This window comes from Opisthocomus hoazin, chromosome 2 (genome assembly GCF_030867145.1).
Source record: "Opisthocomus hoazin isolate bOpiHoa1 chromosome 2, bOpiHoa1.hap1, whole genome shotgun sequence".
In the NCBI taxonomy this organism is placed as follows: domain Eukaryota; kingdom Metazoa; phylum Chordata; class Aves; order Opisthocomiformes; family Opisthocomidae; genus Opisthocomus; species Opisthocomus hoazin.
The window spans coordinates 123,659,992-123,687,485 of NC_134415.1; the positions used below are offsets into that span (position 1 = coordinate 123,659,992).

The following is a 27,494-nucleotide window of genomic DNA, read 5'->3' on the forward strand; positions in this document are numbered from 1 at the left end:
ATTCTCTCCATCTTTAGTTCATCAGCTGGAGAGGAGGGATAACAGCAGTTCTTGACCTCAGAAGATTTTGTCACAGTTAAACAGGTATCAGCGGTGTTTGGATGCGGTGGCCTTGGAGCAGTGTAAGTAGTAAGGCAGAACCCAGTAGCACAGAGGAGGAAATTGTGCAATATGCAGATATATTTTTTGTTTATCTTTGGCTCCTACCCATGCCATTATCCCTGGAGGTGTTCAAAAAACATGTAGATGTGGCACTTCAAGACATGGTTTAGCAGGCGTGGTGGTGTTGGGTTGACAGTTGGACTTGATGACCTTAGAGGTCTTTCCCAACCTTAGTGATTCTATGTTTCTGTTAAACTCTAGGTGCGTTTCCGTACTGTGGATCTTGCATGTGTGCATTTCCCAGGAGAAGCCCTAATCAGACCCGGGTGGGATGCCGGGAGCACGTCTCTTGCGAGCGGTGCCACAGGCTCTTGCGCTGCTTCCCGTGTGTCGTAGCGAGGGATGCTCCGGCGCGGCTGCCGGTGGGTACCCCACTCACTGTCACGGCGTCCAGGGCTGGGTTTGCCTTTCCGTTCAGCCGATGGATGGCGTTTCCAGCCAGAAACTCCTACAAAACGGGGAGTCTCTGGGAGATAATTAGGTGGTTGTATAAATAATGAGTGAGGGTCAGATACTGTCTGCTAGCTCTGTAGTCGCATCCATGGAGAGAAGAGCCGAGCTTTCTTCGGGGGCAGGAGAGTTCTCTCAGCTCAATTAAATGGATGCGTAGTACCAGCCTGACACCGAGCATTTGTTCCCATAGAAGCCTGTTAAAGGGAAATACAGTTAATGTTGCATACAGCCTGTGTTTAGACCTCCCGCTTGGATTATGAAAAATGTTAAAGCTAAAAAAAAACCCCACTTATTATTTGAGTTCCGAAAGCTGACTGGCTCCTGAGCGCTCGCTGCAGCAGGGCGCACCTTTTCCGCTGGCCGATTAGCTCCTTGTTATCTTGTTGCAAATGCCTGGCGTCGCTATTCCTGTGCTTTATTTTAAAAGGCTTTTGCTGTGTGCAATTGAATATACTGTAATCTTCTTATCAAATACTAAAGCCCTTTAGTGATGCCATTTTGGAACGCACTTCGGGTTTTAAATTGCAAATTCTGCTCTGGCTGGAAGGTCTCTGCGCTCGGTTGAGGTAGTGGTTGAGAATATATATGTGTGAACATATATAGAACATCTCTAGAACATCTCTAGAACACTGGAGAGGCAGAATCTGGGTTACAGAGCTGGGAGCTGCCCTCCTGGCTCATTTTGGGGTGCTTTTCCTGTGTTTTTTTTTTGAGGGAGGTTGTATTTAGAGCCTCTGAAGAGATGGATGATTTCTCCCTGAACAAGTGCAAGGCGTTTCATTATTAGTTTTATTATTTAAGTGAAAGAACAAGACTGGTCTATTTTTGAGTATAAAAACCTGAGTTCATATTTTCTGGTCTCACATCCATCAGTAACTTGTGATGTGACTTGAAACAAAATCACTTAACCTGTGAGTCTGTTTCCCTACCTGTAAAACGGGGTTGAGAGTAAGAAGGATGCCATGAGCATTAAATATTTAATGTTTGTAAAGTGCTTTGAAGACAAAGAGTTCCACATAAATGCTTATCATTGTATTAAAATATGAGGAACTAGATAACCTTGTGTAGGAAAATTTTGCTAGAAATTGTAACTTTGGGAATGAAGACCAAAGCGGGAGAAGAAAGGGCACCTTGCAAAACTGTGGATGGAGAATTTTGAATGAAATGCACTGGAGAGTCTGTCCCTAAAGAGTTAGCAGAGGCAGTCTTTGGGACCGTTGAAAATGACCTTCGGAAAATCATAGGACTCAGTAAATAGTTGGACTTTTAAAAAAAAGTTTTATGAAAAGTTGGACTTTTCTGCTAGTAAAGAAAAAAAGAAAGGAAACTTCTAAACAAATGAATCTTTTTTAGCCTGGCCGCAGTAATCAAGCACGTAATGGGGCCGTTATGTGAATGCTGGGAAAGAAGACGTTTAGATACAGACAGACGTTATTTCGATGTGTATGTCTAATCCATCCTCAGTGGAGGTTATTACTTACCCAGAAGTTCAAGGAAATACAATGGATGTGCACTTTATTCAGGAAGGCAATTGGTAGAGCACTCCATCTGTGAAGATCATTCCAAGTAGCTCGTACACTTATGTCGGCTTAGAAAATTTTATGAGTGGATAGGTAAAACCATAACGATACAATGCATGGAGCAAAATTGTCTAAGAAACTGGGAATAAAGCACATGCCTTCAAAGCACGTAACAAAGCAAAAACCCAGCCTTCATAATAACGTAGGAGGTCTTCCCCATGGTGTCTTTCATAAAGAGACTGAAATATTGCAGATACAGAAATACTCAGTCCTTTCTGTCCCTCCTCCCTACTACTAGAGAGAATGTGTGTCTGAGCTGCCTTGGGAGATTCTGAAAGACAAAAAAAATGCCTTCTTTTTTGCTGCAGAACTTTGCTCACTGTGGTGGGCTGGCCGTGTCCAGACCTCCACTCAGCCGTTCTCCCAGTCCCCCTCCTCCACAAGGTGGGGAGAGAAAATAAGGTGAAAAGCTTCTGGGTCAAGGCAGGGACAGGGAGATCTCTTATGAGGTACCATCACCAGCAAGACAGACTTGAGTCAGGGGAAATTATTGCTAATTAAAGAAGAGTTGGATGGTGAGAAACAAAGAGAAAAGTTTGAACAACTTCCCTCAGCCCCCCTCTCTTCCCAGGCTCAATTTAGGATCATAGAATCATAGAATCATTTGGGTTGGAAGGGACCTTTAGAGACCATCTAGCCCAACCCCCCTGCAGTGAGTAGGGATAACTTTAACCAGACCAGGTTCCTCAGAGCCCTGTCCAACCTGGCCTTGAATGTTCCCAGGGATGGGGCCTCCACTGCCTCTCTGAGCAACCCGTGCCAGTGTTTCACCACCCTCATGGTAAAAAATTTGTTCTTTATATCTAGTCTAATCTACCCTCCCTTATTTTAAAGCCATTACTCCTTGTCCTATCAACTTCACTCCTTCATTCTCAACTCCTCCACCCCCTCCGTCCCCAATGGGAGCATAGGGAATGGAAGCTGCAGTCAGTCCATATCAGCTCTTCTCTGCTGCTCCCTCCTCCTCATGCTTCTTCCCTGCTTCAGCGTGGATCCCTCCCATGGGATACAGTCCAGAGAGCTCCAGAGAGCGTCCGTCCCTTGGGCTGCAGTCCTTCAGGATAAGTGTGCTCCAACACAGGTCCCTCCCATGGGATACAGTCCTTCAGGATAAGCATGCTCCAGCATGGGTCCCCCACAGACCGCAGCTCCTGCCAGGAGCCTGCTCCAGCATGGGCTTCTCTCCACGAGGAGAAGACCATGAGGTCCTCCATGGGCTGCAGCGTGGACATCTGCTTCCGCTGAGGTTCTCTTTGCAGGCTGCAGGGCACTCTCTGCTCCAGCACCCGGAGCACCTTCTCCCCCTCCGACCTCGCTGGGGGCCAGGCTGTTCCCCACACTTTTCCCTTGTTCCTCGCTGCCTGTGCAGTGGTTTTGCTGGTTCTTGAGAGCTTTCCATGGAGGCCGACCACGGGGCAGATAAACTGCAAGGAAGAAGGATGCTGGTGAGGACAGGCATGTTCGTCCATTGCAATAATCAGTAATTTTGCTTTTCTTTTTTTTTGCTTTCTTTTTTTGAGAGGGAGCAGTTCAGGTGTTTGTGGGCAAGCAAAGACATCTATTATAATTTTATGTGAAGCTTACCTAGTCCCTGCTTCTGTCAGACGGGCATGTTGCTGGATGAGGTGGGAGGGCTGCGCTGTTCACAGAGTTAGAGCAGAGCAGTCGTAACAGCCTCCTGTGCTTTTGGCCCTTAAAAATCTGTAAATTGGTAAGACTAAGAGGAGTGGTGCAGTGACTCATCCACGTGGCAATCAAGGTGTCGCAGCAAATCAAAAGTTTCCACTGCTTCTTTGAGATGGGGATTTAGAGAAAATGTTGACGGTAATTAAAAGAATTGCTCACAGAAGGCTGCGAAACTCCGGTGTGCCTCGTCAGATACGTGTGTCATCTCCAATCTATTTATGGCTCCATCTTGGGTAGTACGCGCCTGCACCCAGAGCTGGGGAGCGGGACGTGGCCTCCCGAGACGAGGTGGGCTGCTGCCATCTCGCGTTGCACCAGGCTCGGTTTTGTGTTCGATGCCTTTCTCCAGCAGAGAAGAAGTCTTACTAGGAACGGCTGAGGGAACTGGGGCTGTTTAGTCTGGAGAAGAGGAGGCTGAGGGGGGACCTCACTGCTCTCTACAACTACCTGAAAGGAGGTTGCAGTGAGGCAGGTGTTGGTGTCTTCTCCCAAGTAACTAGCAAGAAGATGAGAGGCAGTGGCCTCAAGTTGCGTCAGGGGAGGTTTAGATTGGACATTAGGAAAAATTTCTTCACAGAAAGAGTGGTCAGGCATTGGAACAGGCTGCCCAGGGAGGTGGTGGAGTCACCACCCCTGGAGGTGTTCAGAAAACGTGTAGATGTGGCACTTCAGGACATGGTTTAGTAGGCATGGTGGTGTTGGGTGGACGGTTGGACTTGATGATCTTGGAGGTCTTTTCCAACTTTAATGATTCTAGGATTCTGTGATTCTGTGATTTAGAGCTGTGGTTTTGGGAGCACAGTACCTTTGAGTGATCTTCCCGTGCCCGCTTCTGTTGATGCCCAAGAACTGCTTAAACGATGGTAATTCACAGTCACAGCTTTTGGCCACTGTTTTTGCATTCTCGGCCTGAATTTCTGGCCAGACGGGTTAGATAAGCTGCAGCTACATCGCTGCTGTTATGTAGGATATATGCTTCTCAGTAAGATTTACACGTGAGGAATAACTCTGCTCGAAGTGAGGAGTCTCTGGAATATATTCGTGTGTGTCTCCTTGCCATTTTTTAGATGTCTGTGAAAACAAACTCCTTAGTAAGTTTTGTAGCAGTAATAAAATCATTTGCTTCGACGTCTTGCTATTAGATGTCACAACACACTTTTGCTTTTCCTCCTCGTGTTTATGGGGAAATGGCAATGTGAGGAAGGATTAATCAATCAGGAGAATGATCTGTTCTTTCCCTTCTCTCTCCATCTATCCAAAAAAACCTGATGGGCTGCGATGCAAAGCGTCTCTGAGCAGCGCGTCTAATGTATGCGATTACTGCACGCTCAGCAGCCAAATGCAAACATTGCAGAGTAGAAACACAAGGTTTATCTAAAAATAAACAAAAAGAAAACAGAAATCTGTACTTCAGATTCTACACACAAGCTGTTCAAACAGTCAGATCTTAATAGTAGATTTAAACGTGTCAACAGCAATGGCCTTGTTTTTTTTGCATGGTTAAAACTTGTCAGCAAATTCAGTCTTTTGAGTGATAATAACACTAAAAGGCTTACAACAGGCTGTCCTTGGTGTATTGCAAAAAAAAGAAAAAAAACCTTACAGGAACAACAAGTATCTGTTGACCCGGGGTCGGCGTGGGAATCTCAGGGTACTGTTGTAGGCTGAGAACCTTCTTGAGGAAAGAGCAAAATCCATGAAATTATTGCATTGCTTAACCGTGCAGCAGAAGGGCAGAAGGGAACAGGCCTCTTCCCGTTATATCTAGTAACCATGAAGATTTTGCTTGTAGTAGTTGCTTTGCACCACGTAGTATTTTGCCCACCATTCTCCCCGCTCCTCCTCTGAAAAATTTCCTCCGATATTATCTGAAAGTAATCACATGCTCATAAGCAATTTTTCCATTTTCCAGCAAACTGGGCAAATTTATTCTAAAAGCAAAAGAAGAAATTATTTTGCTCCACATATGTTTACGGACAGATGGGCCAGGCTGGATCCGTACTGGAAGATGCAGGGATGGGACGGTAGAGAACAAGTCTGCGATGCTTCCAAATATCGAATGATCGTCTGATGCGCTTCTGGAAGTGGAAGTGACTGCTGTTGCTGTTAAGGTTGGCTTTACACATATTTTTTGCTGGTGTTGACATCTACTGGATAGATTCGCTACTGGCAGGAGGAGCAGGCTGTGTTTCAGGAACGGGAGCGTGCCATTCCCCTCCCTCGGGCAGCTCGCGCCGGGCAGCCTGGGCTGACAGAGTCCTGCACCCTCGCTGCTGCCTTTTTGTTTTGCTGTTTTCTTTTTCTTGTGTTCTGTTCCCAAAATCGTCCTGTGGACAAAAATTGAATTTAAAGATAGTAAATTGCAAGCGCGTTTGGGCAACAGACTGATGAACCAGCTGCAATCTGCCTTGCATAGACTTCAATTTCTCCTGTTTTGCCCAAGGCAGTAAAGGGAAATTAGTTTATTAGTTTCACTTCAGTCACTGGTGGATATCATCCCCCCTCGCAAAAAGAACGCTTTAATTCTGCTTGATTTGCAATAATTGACCGATCAGGACCGAGGCATGTGAAGGGGGCTGCCGAGCCGGCGTGACGCCGTGGGCCTGGCAGATCGATCGCTCGGGAGCAGAGCTGCGACGCCGCAGCCGGGGCTGACACCGGCCGGTTCCTTACGCTCGGCCCGAGGGGAAGGCAATGCACCACTCGGATCTGTTGCCTCGGAGAAGTACAGATGTAAAGTGAATGCAAAAGAAGGGAGCAGCAAGTTGTTTTTTTTTTTACGTTAATACATTTTATGCTGATACGGAGGATGCTGGAGTAAACGGAGCTTCTCGTGTACAGAAGAGCGTGTGCGTTCTCCCTTCCTTCGACGCCAATGTTCTTTGCTAAATGCGGCTTCATTTTTATTTTTATTTTTTAGTTTCTCAATAATACTTGTAGTGATTGACTGGTAGCAGTAGCACAAATACTTAGCAAAATTAGTCCCACTGGAAGATTACTCAGGTGCTACAGCTCTCCTTCTTGCTCCTCCTTCCTCTGCTCTCTCTGCCTGTTTTAATGATTTCATTTTAAGAAAAACGACCTGAGGCGCAGCAGAGAGGAAAAAAAAATAAAAGTCACAAGAAGAAAACAACCTATGGACGTAGGCTTTGGCACGCCCGGGGAACAGAAGTGGGGCCAGATGTTTGCTGTACAGACATTTGGCATGTAGAGAAGAATCTCGCTACAAGACTGCATAGAGAGTTTTTGACAGGTTTGGTTGAACGAAAATGAATGATTGCTATTCAGGGTAAAATGCAAACGTTTTGGCTGGTGCTTGCAAAGCTAGGAGGTTTAAAGTTGTATTCTTAACTGGGTTCTTGGTGTTCTTAATTCCATATTTAAGCAGGTGCTTACCAAACATGATTTGATCTCTCTCTGTAATTTTTAAAGCCTTGTTATCACCCAGCGTATCTTGAGAGGGTTATGGTGAGTGGTTCGTGCTTTTGAGAAACGAGCTGGTTCTGATTCGATCATGTTATTGCTAAAGCAGCTAATTAAAAGCTTCAGACCTCTGGCCTAGAAAAGGTAGGTTGCTGATTTACTGCATGCAGCAAACAGTCTTCATCCGACAGTTGCAGAGATAAGGCACGAGTCGCTGGTGGCGATTTGAAGTGAGGGTGGTGGAAGAAGCGACGACAGGAATAGCTCTAAGAGGCGGAGGAGCAGACTGAGAAGCAGCTCACTTGGATGCTGGGCGTGGTGTCTGTTCGTTAGGATGGTGGCACTGTCCCTCTAACTCGTGAAGCATCGCCTTTCAAAACAAAACAAAAATAGCAAGTGGTTGTAAGTGATACTTACTCTATTGAACCAGCTGAAAATAAAATCAGTCCATTTTATGGAGCGTGGTTAGGCCACGCAGAGGTGATGAGCCGTGACGGCCAACGGACAGGTAACGTGGGCTCTGGCCAGCTTCGGTGCCGTGCACCAAGAGGGGAACGTTCAGATTTGAAAGCCCTGAGTGTCTGCCAGGTGAGCACATTACAGTATTTCCAGAGTATTTCCAGAACATTTCCAGCCAGGAAAAGGGAGGTTGGTACTGATGTACTGGTGCTGCTGGTACCGGTGCCACAAACCAAACAAATGTCTCATGGCAATATGCAGAGAACCTCTCCAGGCCCTTCACGTCCCCCCAAAGCGTGACCAGAATCTGCGTGGCTCCCTAAACGGAGAGCGAGGGAGCTGCTGAGGGAGGATACGTGAGTGGAGGTGAGCGCAAGTCCTGCGTTTAGAGGAGCAGAAATTGGAAAACCTGCAGTTATTCCCCTTGGGCTAGGGAGCTTGTGTAGTCTCTGTAGTCCATTTAACATTTCATGTTTTTTTCTGAGGTGTTTTGCATCTCATAAGCGCTTTTTATGTATCAGATGCTTAGTGACTGTTCCATGCTGTAAGTGTACGTGTGGTCTGGATTTGGGGGAGTGATATATGTCTCCTTTTAACAAAACGTCAGGAAACTCTGGTCAGAGGGCATCAGTCCTGGCAGAGAAAATTTACTCCTTCTTTTGGTGCTAGCTGAAGCTTTTTAAGTCTGAACAACAACAGGGGTAGGGTGTCCCAAAAATATCCTCTTAAGAGGGAAATTCAAAGTATGGTTTCTTTATTATGTGGTTTTGCAGCAATACGGGTAATTCGGAGAGCTTTTGCTGTAAAATGTGCTGCACTTAACCCTTTCCTTGGCAGAGGGCTTTCTGCTCCAATAGCTTAGACTGATTGATCAGTCTTCTGCAAGGAAAACTGAGCATGGCAGTAAATCAAAGGGATTTTCTCCTGCCTTTTCCAAATGTAGTTTGAAGACCTAGTCCCCTCCTCCTCCTCCCACCCAAGAAACCAGCCCCCAAAGAGCCAAGATCCCGTTAATTAAATTTTGTGAGATTTAATTTGTGACATTTGGCAACACTGACAGTGGCTTATTCTCCATTTCTGCTTTATTAAGTATGAAGTCTTAGGCGAGATTAGGTATGTCAGGTGCTGGCAACCACTTAATGCGTTGGGAGAAGATGGCCCGTTTCACCAGAACAACTCTGGTCGTGTCCCTGCCTTCCCCCCTCTGCCTCTCCTCACAGGTGCCCTTGGACCCCGGCCACCAGCCGACAGCCAGCCAGACCCGGTGCTGGGCGTCGGGGTGCTGGCCACCGGCTCGGCTATGGGAACCTTTCTGCACAAACCCTCCGCGAGCTGGCCTTTAACATGGCAGCTTCTGGCGTTTGGTTGTCTTTTGTTTGCTTTTCGTGCTAATGAGATAATTTAATTAGGGAAGTCAATGTTTTGGGCAGTGTTTTGCGAGCAGGAGTGTTGCAGAGGAACACGATGTTTTCCTCTCTCCCTGTTTTTAGCAAGGCTGGGTTCCAGGCAGCACCGGCTGCTCGCATCCCTGTAGAGACAGCCAAGGAAGTTGTAACGCCTGTGTGTAAAGCTCTGGTGGATTTTTCAGCAGGGCTGGTTGCCATAGGATAAGGAGTAGTGGCTTTGCACTAAGGGAGGGTAGACTTACACTAGCTATAAGGAAGACATTTTTTACCATGAGAGTGGTGAATCACTGGCACACGTTGCCCAGAGAGGTGGTTGATGCCCCATCCCTGGAAACATTCAAGGCCAGGTTGGACGGGGCTCTGAGCAACCTGGTCTAGTTGAAGATGTCCCTGCTCACTGCAGGGGGATTGGGCTAGATGGCCTCGTTCTGCGATTCTGTGGTTCTGTGATTTTCATTTAGGAAACTGCCATGCAAAATTCCAGTCTTGTTGCTGCAGAAGGACCTTGGAAAGCCCGAGAATCTGCAGCAAATGGCAGCTAGAATTGATTTTTGTGAGTGGAGGGTGGTGAGGGTTGATTTCTGCTCTGAGCTTTCGGGGGGTGTTTGCAATGAGCCAAGGGGGAGAACCAGATCAAGTGGGAGATCTTTCGTGTAAAAGCCTGAAAAGAGAAGAATGGAGTTTGGAAGTTTCCCCAGATACCTGCCCCAAACCACTATATTTTGACATATTTTCTATCAATATATAACTGGCAATAAGTGCATCTGAGGAAGTGGATCAAGGCCTTTCAGATAGCCCCAGATGCTTGGATGATAGGGGGCTTCCCCAGAAGAAAACCCCCACGCCCGATATAAACCCTGTAACTTCGTGTGTGTGTCCAGATTTGGCATGCAGCAGGGTTCAAGATGGGACTGGTCTTCATCTTCTGTTCCAGCAGTGTGAGCAGCAGGACCACAGACACAGCTGGACCTCCGGGAATTTTTCTCGCTCTACCGAGGCTCATGATCAGTGAATTGCAGGATGTGGTATCTACTCTGCTCAGGTTGTAAAGTAATTTATTCCTTAGGTCTTATGAGGAGCAGCTGAGGGAACTGGGGCTGTTTAGTCTGGAGAAGAGGAGGCTGAGGGGAGACCTTATTGCTCTCTACAACTACCCGAAAGGAGGTTGTAGTGAGGCGGGTGTTGGTCTCTTCTCCCAAGTAACTAGCGACAGGACGAGAGGCAATGGCCTCAAGTTGCGTCAGCGGAGGTTTAGACTGGACATTAGGAAAAGTTTCTTTCCTGAAAGTGTGGTCAGCCATTGGAACAGGCTGCCCAGGGAGGTGGTGGAGTCACCACCCCTGGAGGTGTTCAGAAAACGTGTACATGTGCCACTTTGGGACATGGTTTAGCAGGCATGGTGGTGTTGGGTTGACAGTAGGACTTGACGATCTTAGAGGTCTTTTCCAACCTTTATGATTCTATGAATTAGCATTTGAAAGCAAATGACAGAATATAGGAAATGATCATACTGAAGATAAATTTCCATGAAGCTTAGTGATAAAACATACACATACAGATATTTTGTTAACCCCTTATTTAGGAACACCATATTGTCCCAACTAGGATAGAAAGAAAGCAGAGTGGTAAGCTGTCAGTTCACTCTCATTGTGGCTGGTTTTTTTTTTGTGGTTCGGTGGTCTACTTTATCTTTTTACTTATCTAAAGAGAAGATTTCCTTATCCATCTTAAGTACTCAGAAATAATGTGTGTACACACTTCTCTACAGTATTTCGAGAAGCAAAAGTCTCGTTTGTGGTTTTTGCATAGTGAAGTCTATCCTGAGAAGACACTGTTGTGTTGCTGCTCTGAATTTTTCTTTTTCATATGCCCCTAAGCATTGCCTCCTCCAGAAAATATTTGGACAATTGAATCCTATATAATCTCTTAAATCTACTGCTCCTTTATCACTTACAGGGTTAGGATTTCGGCTTTTTTTTCTTTTCTTTTTTTTTTCTTTTTTTCTTTTTTTTTAAGATCTGGTTGTAGCAAAGCAGCTCAAGTCTCCCTGCCTTGTCTTGGATTTTACAAGAGCTTTACAGCTGTTTACAAGACTAAATCAGGGGTTTACAAAAGTAGACCTTGCTTGATAATAAAGTTGTTTCCTTGCCCCTCAAATATTTCTGGGTCTTATCTTTCTACACAGCTGCTTGTAGTTCAGCTTTACAGAATCTCTTGATTGGATTCCTACTGCCTTCGTCTAACAAAGAAGTCTTTCAACGAAGTCACCCAAATGGAAAAAAAGAAGTTAAATAAAAATTGTGACAATGGATTAGTCAGATCCGTGTAGGCTTATAACAGGGATTCCATATGTGTCTAAGAAAGTCTTTGTAGGTTATAAATAATGTTGAGCTCGAATAAAGCATTTGGTTTGTCACACTTCTGAAGTGCAGAGTAGCTCCTGAAGCTGCCGGGTGTGCTGGCACCTTGTTTGATCTGCAAAATTTTCTTAAAAGACACGTTTACATATGTGTAGCATGTGTGCATGTATGACCTTACTATTGAGTTATATCCAAAATCTGTGGTGACACTGAGATATTCCAGTGTGGGTTTGGTGCCATACGCATAAATTATGCCTTCAGTCCTGCACCTCGGGAAGAGGTGGTTGTGTCGGTGTGCTCTGATAAAACGGCAGCCAGTAACATTTTCCCTGCAGCGCGTTTCTGAAATCATTCAAGCTTAGGTACTTAGACATCTTCTTCTTTATCAGCTGCAGTTCTTCATGCTAGATCTGATTACAGCAAATCTCTCTCTTCTTCTTCATCTCTTTTTTTTGTGTGGTTCTCATGAAATACTTAGACTGTACATGCACTTAACTGCTTTTGAAGCTCTCTAATAGGCTATCTTATCTGTGTGTCCGTCCATCCAGTCTGAAAACACGTAAGGCTCTTCAGCTGCTCGTTTTAATGTTTCAGATTCTGTCTTTCTTCTTTTCTTCCATTTCCCTAATGACCGTGTATCTCCTTCCGTTGCTGTCTCCCAACCTCTCTTGCCTATCATATTTCTCTAATGTTATTATTTAAAAGGTAAATTTAGAAACAAATGCTTACCCAGGAAAAATTTAAATTAAAAGCTTGACCTTTATTTTTGAAGTCACTTAATGAAGTTGACTAATAGTCTAAGAAATCTGATTCTCTAGCTTCAGACTGGCTGAAAGCCTGTTTTTCCTTGTATTTATATCTGTGAGGACAGGCATTTTAAGGAGCCCTTGACTAGATAAGCGTGGAGAGCAGGGAAAAAGCTGCTCGAAGGCTCGAGCCGGACTGTCATTTAGAGCCACATGAATAGGAAACATTTTTTCTGCAGAACAGTGAGTGTTTTGGGCTTGGGGGAAGAAGGGCTGTGTTTAAATGTGTCAAGTGTAAAATGAAATGTTAATCACTTAGGTTTAATAAATCTGCAGCAATGATCTCTTTGAACCTGGTGAGAGGCCGGTAGTTAGCACGCCGCTATCTCCAGCGCCTCTGGTCTTTTCCTTGCCTCTGTGTATGTGCGTGGAAGCTGCGGAAACAAGGCACAAACGCGCTTGCGTAAGAGACGGGGTGAAAAATGAGTACCAGGAGGAAGGTGGTTTTAAACTAAGAAGGTAGGAGGATTTCCAAATGGCCAGAGCGTTTTGGGGAGCTTTGGAGGCTGGAGGTCATCATCCGTGTAGGTGCCCTACATTTAAGTCCCGGAGACGCTCACGTTTTGGCAGAAAGACTTTCTCAAATTTTGTTGTTGAGCAAGCTGTTCGTAGGAGACATTTCTAAAACTCCTGGTCAGAGAAGAAGTTATTTTCTCTGGCAGGGGTATTCTCACATTTTACTTTCCCTCAAGAGTGTTAGGTTTAAAGCCAGTTCTTTTTATGGTCTTTCTCACCTGCTGCAGTGCGTATTTTGGCCGTGGAGGGCTAGGAGGGATGCTCGGCACGTTCCTCAGGAGAGCTTTCAGTGTTGTTTCGGTGGTCCGTTGCTCTTCCCTCTTCCACCCTCCCAAGCCCATCTTGCTGTGAAAGTAAATGATGGAGGAACGGGATGGGTGCGTGTGTAATCCTTAGCCTGGCTCCAGAGTACTTTGCATAACCCTTCTTGGAAACCGAGAGGGCTGTCTGTGTTCTGGCATGATTTTTTCAGCACATACAGAGTGATGCAGTCTTTGGGGACCCAGACAGGCATTTGGTTTGCTTTGCCATATCATGAAATCTCATTTCAGATTTGTCATGGGATTTTTATTTTCCTCTGGTTGCTCGATCTCTCCTCTTTAGCTATTTCCACAGCTTGCTCTTAATACCAATTTGATCTCCTTTTGCTTTGAATTCATCAGTTCACCCAGTAACAGCTATGGGCTTCTCTTCTCTTCTCTTCTCTTCTCTTCTCTTCTCTTCTCTTCTCTTCTCTTCTCTTCTCTTCTCTTCTCTTCTCTTCTCTTCTCTTCTCTTCTCTTCTCTTCTCTGCTCTGCTCTGCTCTGCTCTGCTCTGCTCTGCTCTGCTCTGCTCTGCTCTGCTCTCCTCTCCTCTCCTCTCCTCTCCTCTCCTCTCCTCTCCAAGGTGGGTTTTTTTCCCTGTAAGAGAATTTTTGTTCCTTTTGGCTGCACAATAAAATCCTTTGATTCTATGTGACAAACAGGAACACACGTTTCCTTTCTAGTTGAGATTAAAGACACCCGGCTACTCCAGTGATTACATCTTGAGTAGAGAGTGGGGAAGGCCTGTCTCATTGACTTTACCACCTCCACGAGATAGTATGTCAGCTGAATTAGCTGTACGGAGTGATTTTCAGCAGGAACCGCGTGCAGTATGCTGCCTCATGGACTTCTGTTCCAAGAGACACAAATCATATGTTCCTGCTATTGCCGGCTACGTCTGCACTGCGGCTTTATGGCTCGGCTGTAGGGTGGACGTATCTGAGATAGCTTTAAGCTTATCTGCTTGAGGACTGACCGGGGAGCTTCGTGCTAGCTGAGATATCGGCCCCAAAACGGAGGTGAATAGGTGTGTAGTTAGCCAAGGCTTCGCTGGGGCGGTGACTTCAGGGCGGGCAGCACTGGGAGTTCCCCCAGTCTGAAAAACACGGTTAAAAACCTGCTTTCAGTTCCCTGGTGCTGTTTAGAGGGACCTAAAGCTATTGAAGAGCAAAATGCCTGCCTATGGATGCTGAGGAGAACTTCCCTTAGAAAGGGGAGGCATACGAATTGTTTGTAGCTATTGATACTGGTATTTGTAGGTGTTAGGTATTGATCTTCCTCCTTCTCCCCGTCTCGCCAGCAGAAAGAGTTTTTTTTGTCATTTAAAAAAAAAAATCCAAAAAGAAATCAATTTCTGGAAAATTTTCACCTAAAATTGGGTATTTTGGAACCGGTGACGACTGGGTTAGGATGAAGATGCCTGTACATCTTTGGCTACAGCGACCGCTGCCCTCCGTGCTGTTCACGTGGGGTTTCCGCTGGCCTCCGTCCCTGCCATGTCTCGAGGTGGTTTGTGCCAAGCCCAGTGCAGAGGAACGCGCTGATTATGCTTGGCTCAGGGCACGCTTGGTTGGAGAAGTTTTTCTTCCGAGTACAAAATATGTTTAAACATTACTATTATAATTGTGATCCTTGACAAAAATAGTCTAGACAAAGCATAAACTCTGGATCCAAAAATACGTTTAAAAATTAGCTAGCCTGTTCACAAACTGTTTCTTACCTCACCCAGCAGCTATTTATGAGAACATTTTATATTGTTTCTAATTTTAAACAATTAATAGCAAGCACTAGCAGTTGAATACTCATTTATTAGATAGTTATCCCCTCCGGTTTTTCTGCACGTCTTGTTGCTGTCAGATATCTTTGTACCCAGCCAAAACTGACGTGTTGAAACAAGCAGTGTATATTTAATGCAGTGCAGAGAAGAAACCGCGATGTTCAGCCCTGGCTTTTAATTTTTATTGGAAATACTGTGAAATACGGTAGCTGGACAAAGTGAATTTGCTGGTGGAGAGGGTGGTGGGTTTTAAGTAAACTTCATAACGCGTGGCTTAGTCAGAGGCTTTTTTCCTGCTTGTTATTGACGTAATTGCCTGTCAGTCTCATCTGATAGTAGAATTGCTGGGGGCATGGTGTCTTGGATCGCATGGCAGAACCTGCTAGCTATTGACTTACGTGCACGTGTGCCTCTGCTCTCCGCTGAATTAAATGTCAGATATACTCAAGTGTGGGGGTGGGTGGGGGCTGTGGGATTTGGTTCGCTCGAGTTGCCTTGTCAAGAAGTACACTAATACAGCTAATGGAGATCCTCGAGCTCGGAAGGAGAAGGGCATTCGCTTGACAGCCACCATCCAAACGGGCAAGAATAGAGCTTCACGCAGTGGCGGAGACCATGCGGAATTAAAAGGAAATTTTTCCAAAAGCAAGGAATAATAAAGGATATTTTGAAATTGTAGCTTGCAGTTTCCAGTCTCACTTTTTGCCTGGTATTGCAAAAGGTTTGTAAAACAACAGGAAGGGGCTTTGTACCTGTGGCATTTCTAACCGTTAAAGATGTTCTCTTTACATAATGATTTTATTCAGAGATAGTTGCTGCTAGAGGAGAAACTTACTTTCTTCACCTCTACTAAAACAAAAAGTTTATGTTGTCACTACAGCATCTCTCATCGCACTTGTTCTTGCCATGTTCAGTGTGTAGCTGTCGTTTCCACATGGTCCTCTGGAAAACGTGAAATGAGCTTTCTGATTTAAAGTATCAGATGGCCACAGAAATACAAGAAAGAAGGATTTAAGTAAATGTCGGAGAATCCTCAACCCTCCAATCATAGAATCATAAAATGGTTTGGATCGGAAGGGACCTTAAAGATCATCTGGTTCCAACCCCCCTGCCATGGGTAGGGACCCCTTCCACCAGCCCAGGTTGCTCAGAGCTCCATCCAACCTGGCCTTGAACACTGCCAGGGAGGGGGCAGCCACAACTTCACTGGGCAACTTGTTCCCTCAAGTCAAACCTTGCATCACATCCTACCTTAGAAAAAACAGCTGGCTCTGTTGGATGAAGAGGAATGTTAATTTTGTGGTCAGCATCTACGACATCGCTGTGTGGTCCTCAAGACGTGCTCTCGCTGGAGGTGCTCACTCCGGCAGAGGAGCAGTGTGACCATCGCAAACGCAGCTTCTTGGCAGACGTGCTTCAGCCTTTTCTTGAAAATACTGATTGGGGGAGGGATTTTGGGGGGTTTTTTAGACACATTTATATTACTGAATATTTAACTGAGGAAGAGTTTTCTTCGTCTCAAGCTAGTAGCTCTCTGGTGAGCCAGGTGAACCTTTAATTATTTAGTTATAATAGTAGGGGTTTTTTTTGCCTTTTTCTTTTTTATTTCTACCAGGTGACTAACTCCTAACATTGATGGTAGGTGCGCCGTTTCTGAACTACTACTAAGTAGTACCTCTCTGAAGTAGTTTCTTACCTGCAAGTTTTTAGGTGAGTTTAGTTCCAGCTCCTTTCTCAGCTGTTAGAAGCAGATATTTCTATTGTCCATTTTTGTACCTAAGAACTCGTAAAAAAAAAATTGCTGCAACTGACCTGATGTTATTATTACAAAGAACTTACTGGATCGTGTGATGCAAATAAAATAAATCAGATGCTGCAGTGACCTAGATACTCATTATTTATTTATGGGAATAAATATACTTAGCATTTATTTATACTGTTCTTCAATTCGAAATGCTGTAAACTTTCACTTACTCTGAAGTCTGCTGGGAAAATAGAATTATTGCCACCGTTCTGCAGGTTAGGAGACCTTGGCAGGAAGACTTAAGTAACTGCTCTAGGCTACGTGACATCTAATTATCAGAACTAGGATTAGATGTTGGGAGTCTCAACTCCCAGCGTTGTGTTCAGACGCCTTGCTCCTGGCAGATAAAATCTACGGATAATGAAGACTGAGGAGGTGAGTAATGATAAGGACGGGGTGATCGCACAAAGCGACTTGGTCATTTGATCATCTTAGGTATATTAAGTTTCTAAGTCTAGCCAGAAGCTAGAGGAGACAGGACATGTTGGCCTGCTCTGGAGAGCAGCCACGCTGCGGAGAGCACAGGCGTCACAGGGCGAAGTGTTCTGTAGGAGCTTCCAGTGAGGAGGTCAAGCAAAAAGGAAGGGATGGGACCGCGTAAAGCAGTATTTGACTTTGAAAGTACAGAAGTAGTGGATAGACTTAGCAGGTAGATTTTTTTCTCCCCCTGAACTATAGGGTTAATATTTGGTCACCCATCAGGTGCAGATAAGAGGTACAGAAATGATCTGAAGGCTACTGAGAAAACTGTCGATGGAGCTGTTGGAAGCATTTTCCTGCCATCAGAAGATTGGAACAATGATTTTCTTCCAACTCGGCTTGTCATGATTTGTGTTCTGTTGCATGTTACTCAGCTGGAGAGTTTGGGCAGATGGCATTTCCTCAGGTCTGAGGGACTGGTCTCTCCACTGCATGGCTGTAGTTGTCCAGCCTCTCTCATTTGTGTTCTAGATTAACATTTACGACAACACTGCTCTCTTCCTCCTGATGTTTAGCTGGGAGAAGGGGAGAAGCAGTGCTCTCCTACAGCAGAGGAGGCATGGCAGGGCCTTTTCCTGATGATGACAGAGCACAGTCACTGCCCTGGGACCTTATTCTTAATGCCTCTTTGGTTGCAATCTTGCAGGCAAGCTCTCGAGTCCCCTTTGAGAAGAAGCTGCCCTCCATCGAGATGTCACGGCACCACAGCCGGTTTGAAAGAGATTACCGGGCCGGGTGGGATCGCCGGGACTGGAGCTCCAACGGCAACCACGTCGGCAGCACCAACTGCGGCAGCGCCGCCAGCACCACCAGCAGCACCCGCCCGGGGCTGCTGCCTCTGCCCATCGTCCCCTCCCGGCTCCCCACCCCGGCCACCGCCGCTTGCACCACCGTCAGCAGCGACGTGATCACCAGCCTGGTGGCCAACTCGTCTCCGGCTTCAGCTACCAAAGTAAGAATTTAGCTTTTTTCCCCCCTCCCCGCCCCAGGGTTGATGTGTTGAAGGGATGTTGGAGCTTCCTGTGTGCCTTTGCAAATTCTGTGTTCGTGGTACAGCCAAGAGGAGGAAGAAGAAAATTTCTACAGACGGTCTAGGTCTTTTTTATTCTTTTGTGTTGTGCATACGGTAGAGTAGGTCTTTCTTGCTCCAGGACTGAGGGTTCCCATGCTCCGGAGAGGCCCAAGCAGAGCGAACGCTTTCGGCACTGACTGCGTTGGGGCTTTCTGTTGCTTTCCTGGCAGCGCACGGTTCCCACTTCTGCTTTTGGGAATGCTCTTCTTGTCTGATGACCAAGGCAGAGCTCTGGTTGACCACGAGTGAACGCGTTTTTTGTCCAGAGGGAGTGGAAAGTGACCAAAGGGCTTAATTTTGGCTGAATGGTGCTTTTACTTCTCTCCAGTGGGTCCTTTCAGTAGGGTTTGCAAAGCCTCCTTCAGAGCGCAGACTGGAGCCTAGCAGTGGGGCGGCCGTAACCAGGCTCGCTCGTTTGTGCAGACGTTCACACTCAGGAGTAAGAAAACGTTAAGCAGCAAAGAATTGAAATCACTAGTAAACCACTGGGCTTTTTTGTTCTGATGTATAATTGGAGGGAAGAGGGTGACTTTTCTTTGGGTTTTTTTTTAAACATTTAGCTCTTTTAAATCTGCAAAGTACAAGTTGTTATTCCAGTAGAAAGTTGGGGGTTCTTTGTGCGTGCAAATTCAGGTAGAACAGCTGGGGAATAGAAAATCCTGGCAAATTGTAAAGGTGACCACAGCATTAGCAAAGTGAGCCAGAAGCACTGCTGGTTTTCTTTTTATGATATTTAACATTTTCTTTCAACTTGGTTTCATTTTAATAACTGCAAGTGCCAAATACGGCAGACGTAGACGGGGGAAAGGAGACAATAAAGTTATTTAAAGTAAGCCAAGAGCTAGCTGAATTTTTACTGCAGTACCATTATTATATTGATTTTTTTTCACACTGTAGAAAAACAAGGTCAATGCTGCAGAAGGAAACATTAGGCCGAAGTTTACAGTGTGATTGGTTTTAAAAATTTTCCATGGCATCTTCAAATTATTTTCATTTGAAAGAAGCCAATCGGATTCTGATCAAAACATATTTAGAGTTCTCCAGATGCTATCCACAGATAGAAGCATTTCAATCATGCTTTGTCTGGAGAAGATTGAGGCAATTTTGGAGCCAAAGCAGTCATTTCATTTATCATGACCTTTGTTCCTGGGTCTGCTTAGAATCCGACGATTGTCTGGAGCTGATCAGCCCTTCTCCCAGATGTTCAAAGCCATTTAGAAGCATAGCAGTGCCAGTAAACCATGTGTTTACTGGGGAAGAGGAGGCAGGAACAGCAAGTTAAATGCCTTTTGATCATATGCTCAATGCGAACTGTCTTCTAAATTACCTTATTAGATAATTTTCTGATGACTTTCATTAGTAAGAATGTTTTGGCATGAATAGATCAAAAGCAATAAATAGGCAAGAATGGAGGTAACATGGGACATTTTGTATTCCGAGAACTGTTAATCAGCTGTGTAATCTCCCATAAAATAAATGTGTAAAAATGCCTACAGTCTTTGCCCCAGCCTCTTCTGGGGATCAGCTGAAACAGCTCTAAAAAGTCAAAACTGCACGTACTAAAGAGGAAAAAATGTTAACAGAGAAGTGGGGTAGGTAGGATGAACAGAGATGTAAGGGTATGGTGCCTAGCAAGCTTCCAACTAATGATGTGGAACGGTGTCAGAAGGAAACATCGGGTGCTCGTACATACTCATGCTCTGTCTCTCTCCTTCACACGCAGCAGATTTACGCTTGTGGTTAGCAGGGTGACCAGCCAGTGCCTTTCCCTTGTAGAATTCAGCTAATGGTTAGGCATAAAAAATTAAATCCGTATAATGAGCAAATCAAGGCAGATGAATAACGCGGTCGCGTGGTTTGTTTTGAAAAACAGGAACGTGCCGAGTTGCTTTGAGCTGTGCAGGGTTCACAGCCTACCCTCTGCAGCCTTTTTGTGAGCGTGTTTGTGGGGTGCCAGCTCATGGGGGACAGGTGGCATCTGAAGCTGAATTTCTCAGTTCTGTTTTGTGGTCAGAAGCGGGATATTTGATCGCTTAGCTGCTCCCCTGCAGCCTGAACCTTCCCCAGCGTTATGGCAGATGTCCTAAACTCCGTGGCAGGGGGGTGCCCCAGACAGGAGGTGAGATGTGGAATAAAAAAAGTAATCATGGTGTTACAAAGTGAGAAGATTGAGAACCTGATTCTCCTTGTCTCATTGTCCAAGGATATGAGTACAGCCATCAGTGTTCCTCCAGGCTGAGGACAGAAAGGACTCTGTGTCATCCAGGTACCAGTTTTCTCTTTAGCATATCTTCCTGAGCTGGGTTCAAGATCTCAGAGCACAGGGGTCAGCCGTCGTCCATCTCCCTTGGTTTTGTGTTCCTACTCATTAATTATCCTCCCAGTTGAAAGTTTGATTCGTTTTTTGTATAAACCGTTTAGTCTATCTTGAAACTTGTGGTCCTTGGTTCCTCGGGTTTCCTGCTGTTTGCCAGGTTTAGTAGCCTCCAGAGAACTGTGTATCTTGTGCATTCCCTCCGTTCTTCATTTGCCTGTGAAAATCTAGGTACCCAAACCAGAGGGATCCTTTCACCATTCCTTTGCATGGCGATAAAACTGCTGCCGTCCTCTGTTCCCATGTCTGCACAGCTAACGGTTGTGCCAGACTGCTTAGCTAAAGTGCTAAGTCAATAGTCATTAAAAATACATATACATGCTATCGTCCTCCATTACGTGTTATCAGAGTCAGAATCTTGTCAGAGGCTGAAATGAAGTCTGTTTGACAGGATCTGTCTTCTGGATACCTGTATTGGCGGACACCGGTCATATTCCTGTCCTTCAGCTCCCCATTGACTGGATCCTGAAGTGACAAATGCAAAATGGAGGAAGAAACTTCTTTTTCTCGCTGACATGTAACTGGACAGTGGGGCTTGCTGTGTGGGTGATGGAGTTGGTCAGGGAATTCAGAGATAAATGGTTTTAAGGACCACTGGACTATCTAATCTGGCTGAACCATTTGGTCTTTAAATTATTATGTAAATTTATGTAAGATTAAAGACTTCACCCCGAGTTATGTGATATGAACGGAAAAAGCATTGGAAGGGAGAGAAAAAAATTATCAAATTAACTGTTGGAGAGAGGTGAAACCATCTTTAGAGGGAAGTTTAAGATATATAACACCAACTATGAGGGGGATGGGTTTGGTCTGTGGTTTTATGCTTCTGGAAGAGATTTTTACATCCTTCTGTGGAGGGCTTTAGAAGGGTTTTATTACTAATTATTAATGTGTAGGAGAACTTTAGAACTAATTATACTTTGCAGACCTTTGAAATTTATTCTCAAAGCTTACCTGTAACCTTCTTACCACAGATGCTTTGGTACAAATCACACTTAGTGGATCTGCCACATTGAAGTGGTTACGGATGTTTGGTCTGAGTTATTTAAACAAAAAAGCTGCATTTTCCTGAGCTTTATTTTTTGCCGAAGAAAATAATGATGCTACTTTGCGCTGCTATAACCAGTTCTGGGCTCCGCAGTTCAAGAAAGGTGAGGAGCTACTGGAGAGAGTCCAGCGGAGGGCTACAGGATGATGAGGGGACTGGAGCATCTCTCCTACGAGGAGAGGCTGAGGGAGCTGGGCTTGTTCAGCCTGGAGAAGAGAAGGCTGAGAGGGGACCTTAGAAATGCCCATAAATATCTTTTGGGCGGGTGTCAGGAGGATGGGGCCAGACTCTTTTCAGTGGTGCCCAGCGACAGGACAAGGGGCAATGGGCACAAACTGAGGCATAGGAAGTTCCATCTGAACATGAGGAAGAACTTCTTCCCTCTGAGGGTGACGGAGCCCTGGAACAGGCTGCCCAGGGAGGTTGTGGAGTCTCCTTCTCTGGAGATATTCAAGACCCACCTGGACAAGGTCCTGTGCAGCCTGCTGTAGGTGACCCTGCTTGGGCAGGGGGGTTGGACTAGATGACCACAGAGGTCCCTTCCAACCCCTAACATTCTGTGATCCTGTGATTCTGTTTCATCATCAAGTCGTCAGAAAAACCATTTAAACCTCAACAACCTGTGAGAAATAGTTTAATGTTGCACTCCCGGTATACCGACGGGGAAACTGAGGCACTCGGACGTAGTGATGATTGGGTTTTCTGCCTATTCTGTGCCACTGTGGTCTGAGTCCCAGCTCTTTTACTCAATTTGGCTTTTCTTCCCCGGTGCTGTGTCCAAAGCGCTGGGCTACAGACCGGCACCCAGAGCCAGCGCAGTTGGACTGGGCCGGTCTGTCGCTGGAGATGTTTCCTCAGCCCCTTGCATGCCTGAAGTGGTTGATAGGAGAGCGCAGTTCCTGTCCTTAAACTGCTGTGTTCAGATCAATTTGTCACACTCTGAGCCCAGTCGTGGATGATGATTGAGCTCAGGTTTGGGTCTGTCTGTGTGCGGTGGGGTTTGGGGAGTTTTTTCCTGCAGCGAGGTTATTTGTTGGTAGAAGGAAGCTATCAAAGAAATCCATATAAGACTGCAGCACTGCTTAAGATATTGGCAACAAAGCAGTCTAAAATTCATTTAAGGATGCTGCGCACCGTTCCAACTATGTTTTCTGTTCATCTCAGCAGCACCTTCATTCTTTGTTGCTTTTCCGAATTACTCTGCGAGTTACTTGTACAATTTTCTCCATCAAAGCTCCTGTATCACAGCTTCAATTTAGAAGTGTTGTCATGGGCTGTAATTTGAAATTTTATTACCAAGAGATTTTTTGGTTATAGAACATTTACTTTTATCATCTCTATATTATTTTTAAATGCCTGAAAAGATTGATACATCAACAGAATCTGTGCAACACAGGCAAGATCTCTTTTTTTTTTTTTCAACCTTAATTTGAAAAACCCTTTGCTTGGAACATAAATTGATTCTTAAGCCCCCACACACTTCATGATTTGTTATTCTCAAGGTTAAACCTATGACAAATTTTATAAAAATGCCAGGCTTCAGTTTGCTACGATACTCTCTGGGTGAGCTCAGGGAGAACTGTATAGTTCTAAGTCTTTAAACAGCGTGACTGCGATGTGACCCTGGCCGCCTGCACTGACAGTACTCCTGCAGCACTGGAGACTCGCATGTTGGTGCCGGGCAGTTGTGCTCCCACTGTGGTTAGCCACCCGTCACGATGGGGGAGAGGAGACGGAGACGGGAAAGCGTTTGCTGACCTCTCTGGGAAGGCGGGCAAGGGTTGCAGGGGAAAAGAATCGCCCCCCTGTCTTTGTCCGCCTGCATCACTGCGACTAAATAGAATTAAAAAATTGCGTGGGGAGGGAAGAAAATTCATATGCTAAGGGAAAAACAAGTCAGTATGGCTGAGGAATGCGTGCAAAAAGGAATAAAGTGGAACGGCGCAGAAGTGAAATGTTCTGTGCTTCTTTTCTTTAAGGTCCAAACCAATTTAGTTCCCTCAACAGCAGAGTGCCCTATGCCGATGAATTACTGTGCATTGCGGAATTTGTGTTGTCTGCTCGCTTTCTCTCACTTCTGAGGTGGAGATTTGCTAAGCTGGTGTATGGCTTCCGCAAATATTTAAAATATTGATTAAGCAGAGGAAAAATAAACACGAATTGTTTTTCAAGTTACGCCTTATGTTGTACATGACTAATTACATACAACAATTTGCTCAGCAACGGTAACTGAAATTTATGTACTCTTTTTATTATAAAACATAAGAGGCTTGCATAAAGAGCGAGATTATAAATATTGGAATACAACAGTTGCTAGAAAACAGTCAAAACATGCAGTGATGAAGTATATGGGATTTGCTCTTCCAGCTTCTCCACGCAAAGCTACTCTTCCGCTCCCCTGAGGCTGTGTATTGATGGCTGGCATATGTTTGTCACCAGTTCGGATCGTAGCCTGTCAATTCTTTGATCTGGACACGACGTAGCAGTCCAGCCCAAGCGCAATAACGGCAAAAGCCGTGTTACAGATCCTCCTGATTCTTTTGGCAAATCGCTGTGATGGTGGCTGGATGTCAAATACTGCAACGGATTTTTTCCCAGGAGCGCATTTTTACCTAGGGATAAATTTGCAAAATAGAGTAGCGTCCAATTTCATTGGTATATGAGATACAAGCGCGTTCCCACTTATGCAGAGACTTGTGGTGTGTGTGAAGTTCTAATTAGGGCAGAATACTACAGGAGTGTGTAGGAAATCAGAGCAGTATAGACCGCTTGATGGTTTGTAACAAAATACTAGGAGAGGTTTTCCCTGGCACCCAGCTCACATTCTCCTGATTCTCTGGGTTTGGAAGTTCAATAAGCTTTGCAGAGTGTACCTTTTGGGGTGACCCACCGTTTAACTGGAGTGCAGCTTCCATGCCGTTCCTCTGTGAGGAGTCTGCGAGCGAGGAACGACAGCCAAAGTGTACGGCAATGGCAGTGACGTGTCGTCGCTCCAGCCCAGCTAGGGAGAAACCGGCAGAGCACACCACAAAAAAATATCATTATAGTGTCCTCGTGGCGTCCTCAAATCATTTTGAGAGTTGCTTTTGAGGAATGGACAGAGCTTGTACCAGGAATGAGAGGAGGAAGCACAGATTTCATCGTTGACTCCAAGGAGACTTTTTTTCGTTTTGCTAGTTGCAAATTGACCAAAAATATCTGTAAATTGAACTCAGGAATGACTTCTGCTGAAGTAATCGTATTAAGCTGCTATGAAACATTTACAACTCCTGGGAGGTAATTGTGCCACCAAGGCACACGAGAGCAAAGTGAGATCAGTGGTGGGTTCCAAAACGGACGTGTTGGAGGCCTTGAAGTAGAGGAACCAGCTCTTGCCTTTGAGCAAATTGGAGAGATGCCTTGGGCGTTGTTCAGGCTCCTCTGCGGAAGGCTGTTCTTAATGATCTGTGGCCCCAGAGAGGGCTGAGATGGTGCAGATGATCTGTCACTTCCTCTTACCATCTTATTTTAGTGTTTTTTCTCAGATGTATTTTTACATACTTTTAATAGTGTAGAAATTGGAACGTACAAAATGTGGTTTTAGTTTGTCAACTTTTGCAGATACTTTATTGGACTGAAATTGGGCTGAAAACCCTGGCATGCTAATTAATCTGTAAAGTCATAAAAAGCTGTTTGGATTTTTTGACTCGCAGTGTGTTTATCATCTGCTGAAAGAGCTGAGACGTCTGGCCAGTGTCTAGGCCTGGTTCCATCTGAAGATGAAAGGCAGTAGTTTTGAAGCACCAATTGACATAGCCAAGTACTTACAAGGTCACAACCATGACAGCTTTGGATAAAGAAGAAGGAGTATTTCTGGGCTTTGGCACTTTGATCAAAAAGTATCTTGACTTCCAAAAGGGGTAAGTATCAGTAATAACAGTAATCTAAGCAAAATATCTTGGCCAGGAGTTAAGTGCTTGATTCTTGGAAATTATTTAGAATTCTTTTTATTTTCTTCTTTCTCATCGTTACTTCGTTTTCATGTGTACTAGTTGCAGATTATCTATTAAAAATGCAGCAGAATGTATTCTTCTACCGTTCAGTAGGCAGGGGTGTTTCATTAGAAGACTTGTCCCAGCCTCCTGCCAGTCTGGAAGAGCCTACCTGGGAGCTTCCTTGCCTACGATTTGGTGTTGGTTACTAGAGGTTGTATTTTCGAGGAGCAGTACTGCTAGAGGACGGCGGGTTATCTGAGTAGTAGGTGCGTAAAGTCCTAAGGTTGGTTGCTGTCGTTTAGGAACATATTGCTATTCTCACCATCAAATGTAGCTTCAAAAAGAATTTTATAAGGAATCACTTGGTGGTTTCCCAGTATTTTTTAGATCAGTGCCTAACTTCGCCACGTAGGCCTTGGAAATTATTTATGAGAAAGCTGATCCTTTCTTAATTAGATGTTTTCTGATTTTGGCCTTGCATGAAGAGGGTGATGTCAGAGGAACCACGAAGGGAGGAGTGGATTCAGGTTTATGCTGGGTGCAGAGCAGCCCGATACAAACAGTTTGTAGGAGGCTGCAGAAGCGGGTAGGGTGGGACGTCTCCATGCCACAATTTTTCTTATAAGTAACAGGAAAACAGTGGTCATTTTTAAAAAACGTGATTTTAATGGATATCAGAAGGAAAATAAATTGTTTGCCAAACAGATAAGGTTTTCTTGATGGCATCGGTTTCTTCAAATTGCTGATTGATTTGCAGTTTTCAATTTAGAAGTTTCTTGCAAAACAAATGAACCAAATAAATAAAAAGAAAGAAACAAATAGAAGTGAGCCAAGCTTCACCTCTCCCTGTGATTTCTGTGGGCCTTGAGTTCCTGCTTGATACGACGGTTGTCTGTGAAGCTGATCAACACAGAAATAAGTTTGGCCCTGGGAGTGATGAACAGTGCGGCAAACTCTGCTCGCTGGCTCCTGGTGCTGCTGGACGCTGCACCTGCGGACGCTGGAGCCTCCAGTCAGCCAGAGCTGACGCTCCAGACTGGCATGAAAGCAGCACCACCACCCTGTCTGCAGTCCTGAAAATCCTGTGGAGGGAGTGCCCAGACCTTGAAGTGGAGCACGAGGAGCTTGTGGCTCGGTGGCACGAAACGCAGGCTGTTTGGACGGAGGGTGGCTCCGTCGATGCCGCAGCAGCAATGCCAGGAGTCGTGCTGCGTCAGCGATGCTCTCCAGCCCTCCTGAGCCATGCAAGTGCAGATATTTTCTGCATAAATGGAAATATGGTGACTCACTGTCTTGTGAGTGGGCAAGACATAGGCTTATTGTCAGTGCCTGCAAGAACACTGGAGGGGAGACCGCGAAAGGAATTCCGCTCACTTTTTTCTGATTCCAGTTTCACTCTCTAGAAGCAGCTCTGACAAAGATTTATAATCAGCCATTACTTTTCAAACTAGCATGGAGGAAAGGATAAACTTGCAGGTACCCAAGTTATTTTGTTGGGTTGCTTCTTGGAATTTGAGGCATTACTGAATGTCCAGGCATTGATCAACTGCTGTGACACGCTGTCCTTGTATGAAACGGGCACTTTTCAGCAAGCCAAATGCACATTTTACTGTGGTTTGGAGGAACCGACTAATCTGAATGCTCCCAAAAGTCAGTCTGCCGCTTCTGTTTTCGGTTGTTCTCTGCTCCTCTCGAGCTGAAATACATGCGATTGTTACCCACTACAGCTTAGCATCACCAAACTGGTTTGCTTTGGAAAACAAAGCTTGTAGAAGTTCTGCTGTCTGTGAAGTGGTGTTTGTGTGTAAAGC

At 45.2% G+C, this 27,494-nt stretch overlaps 1 protein-coding gene across 3 annotated transcripts in view; it reads left to right on the top strand.

Moving 5' to 3' along the window:
* Positions 1 to 27,494, top strand: part of KLHL29 (kelch like family member 29) — a 415,619-nt gene that overhangs the window by 139,916 nt on the left and 248,209 nt on the right. For all 3 annotated transcript variants that reach the window (XM_075414912.1, XM_075414911.1, XM_075414910.1), the window contains one exon: positions 17,862 to 18,167. In XM_075414912.1, coding sequence (XP_075271027.1) covers positions 17,907 to 18,167 — 261 coding nt within the window. In that variant the 5' untranslated portion in view covers positions 17,862 to 17,906. The remainder of the gene's footprint in view (positions 1 to 17,861; positions 18,168 to 27,494) is intronic.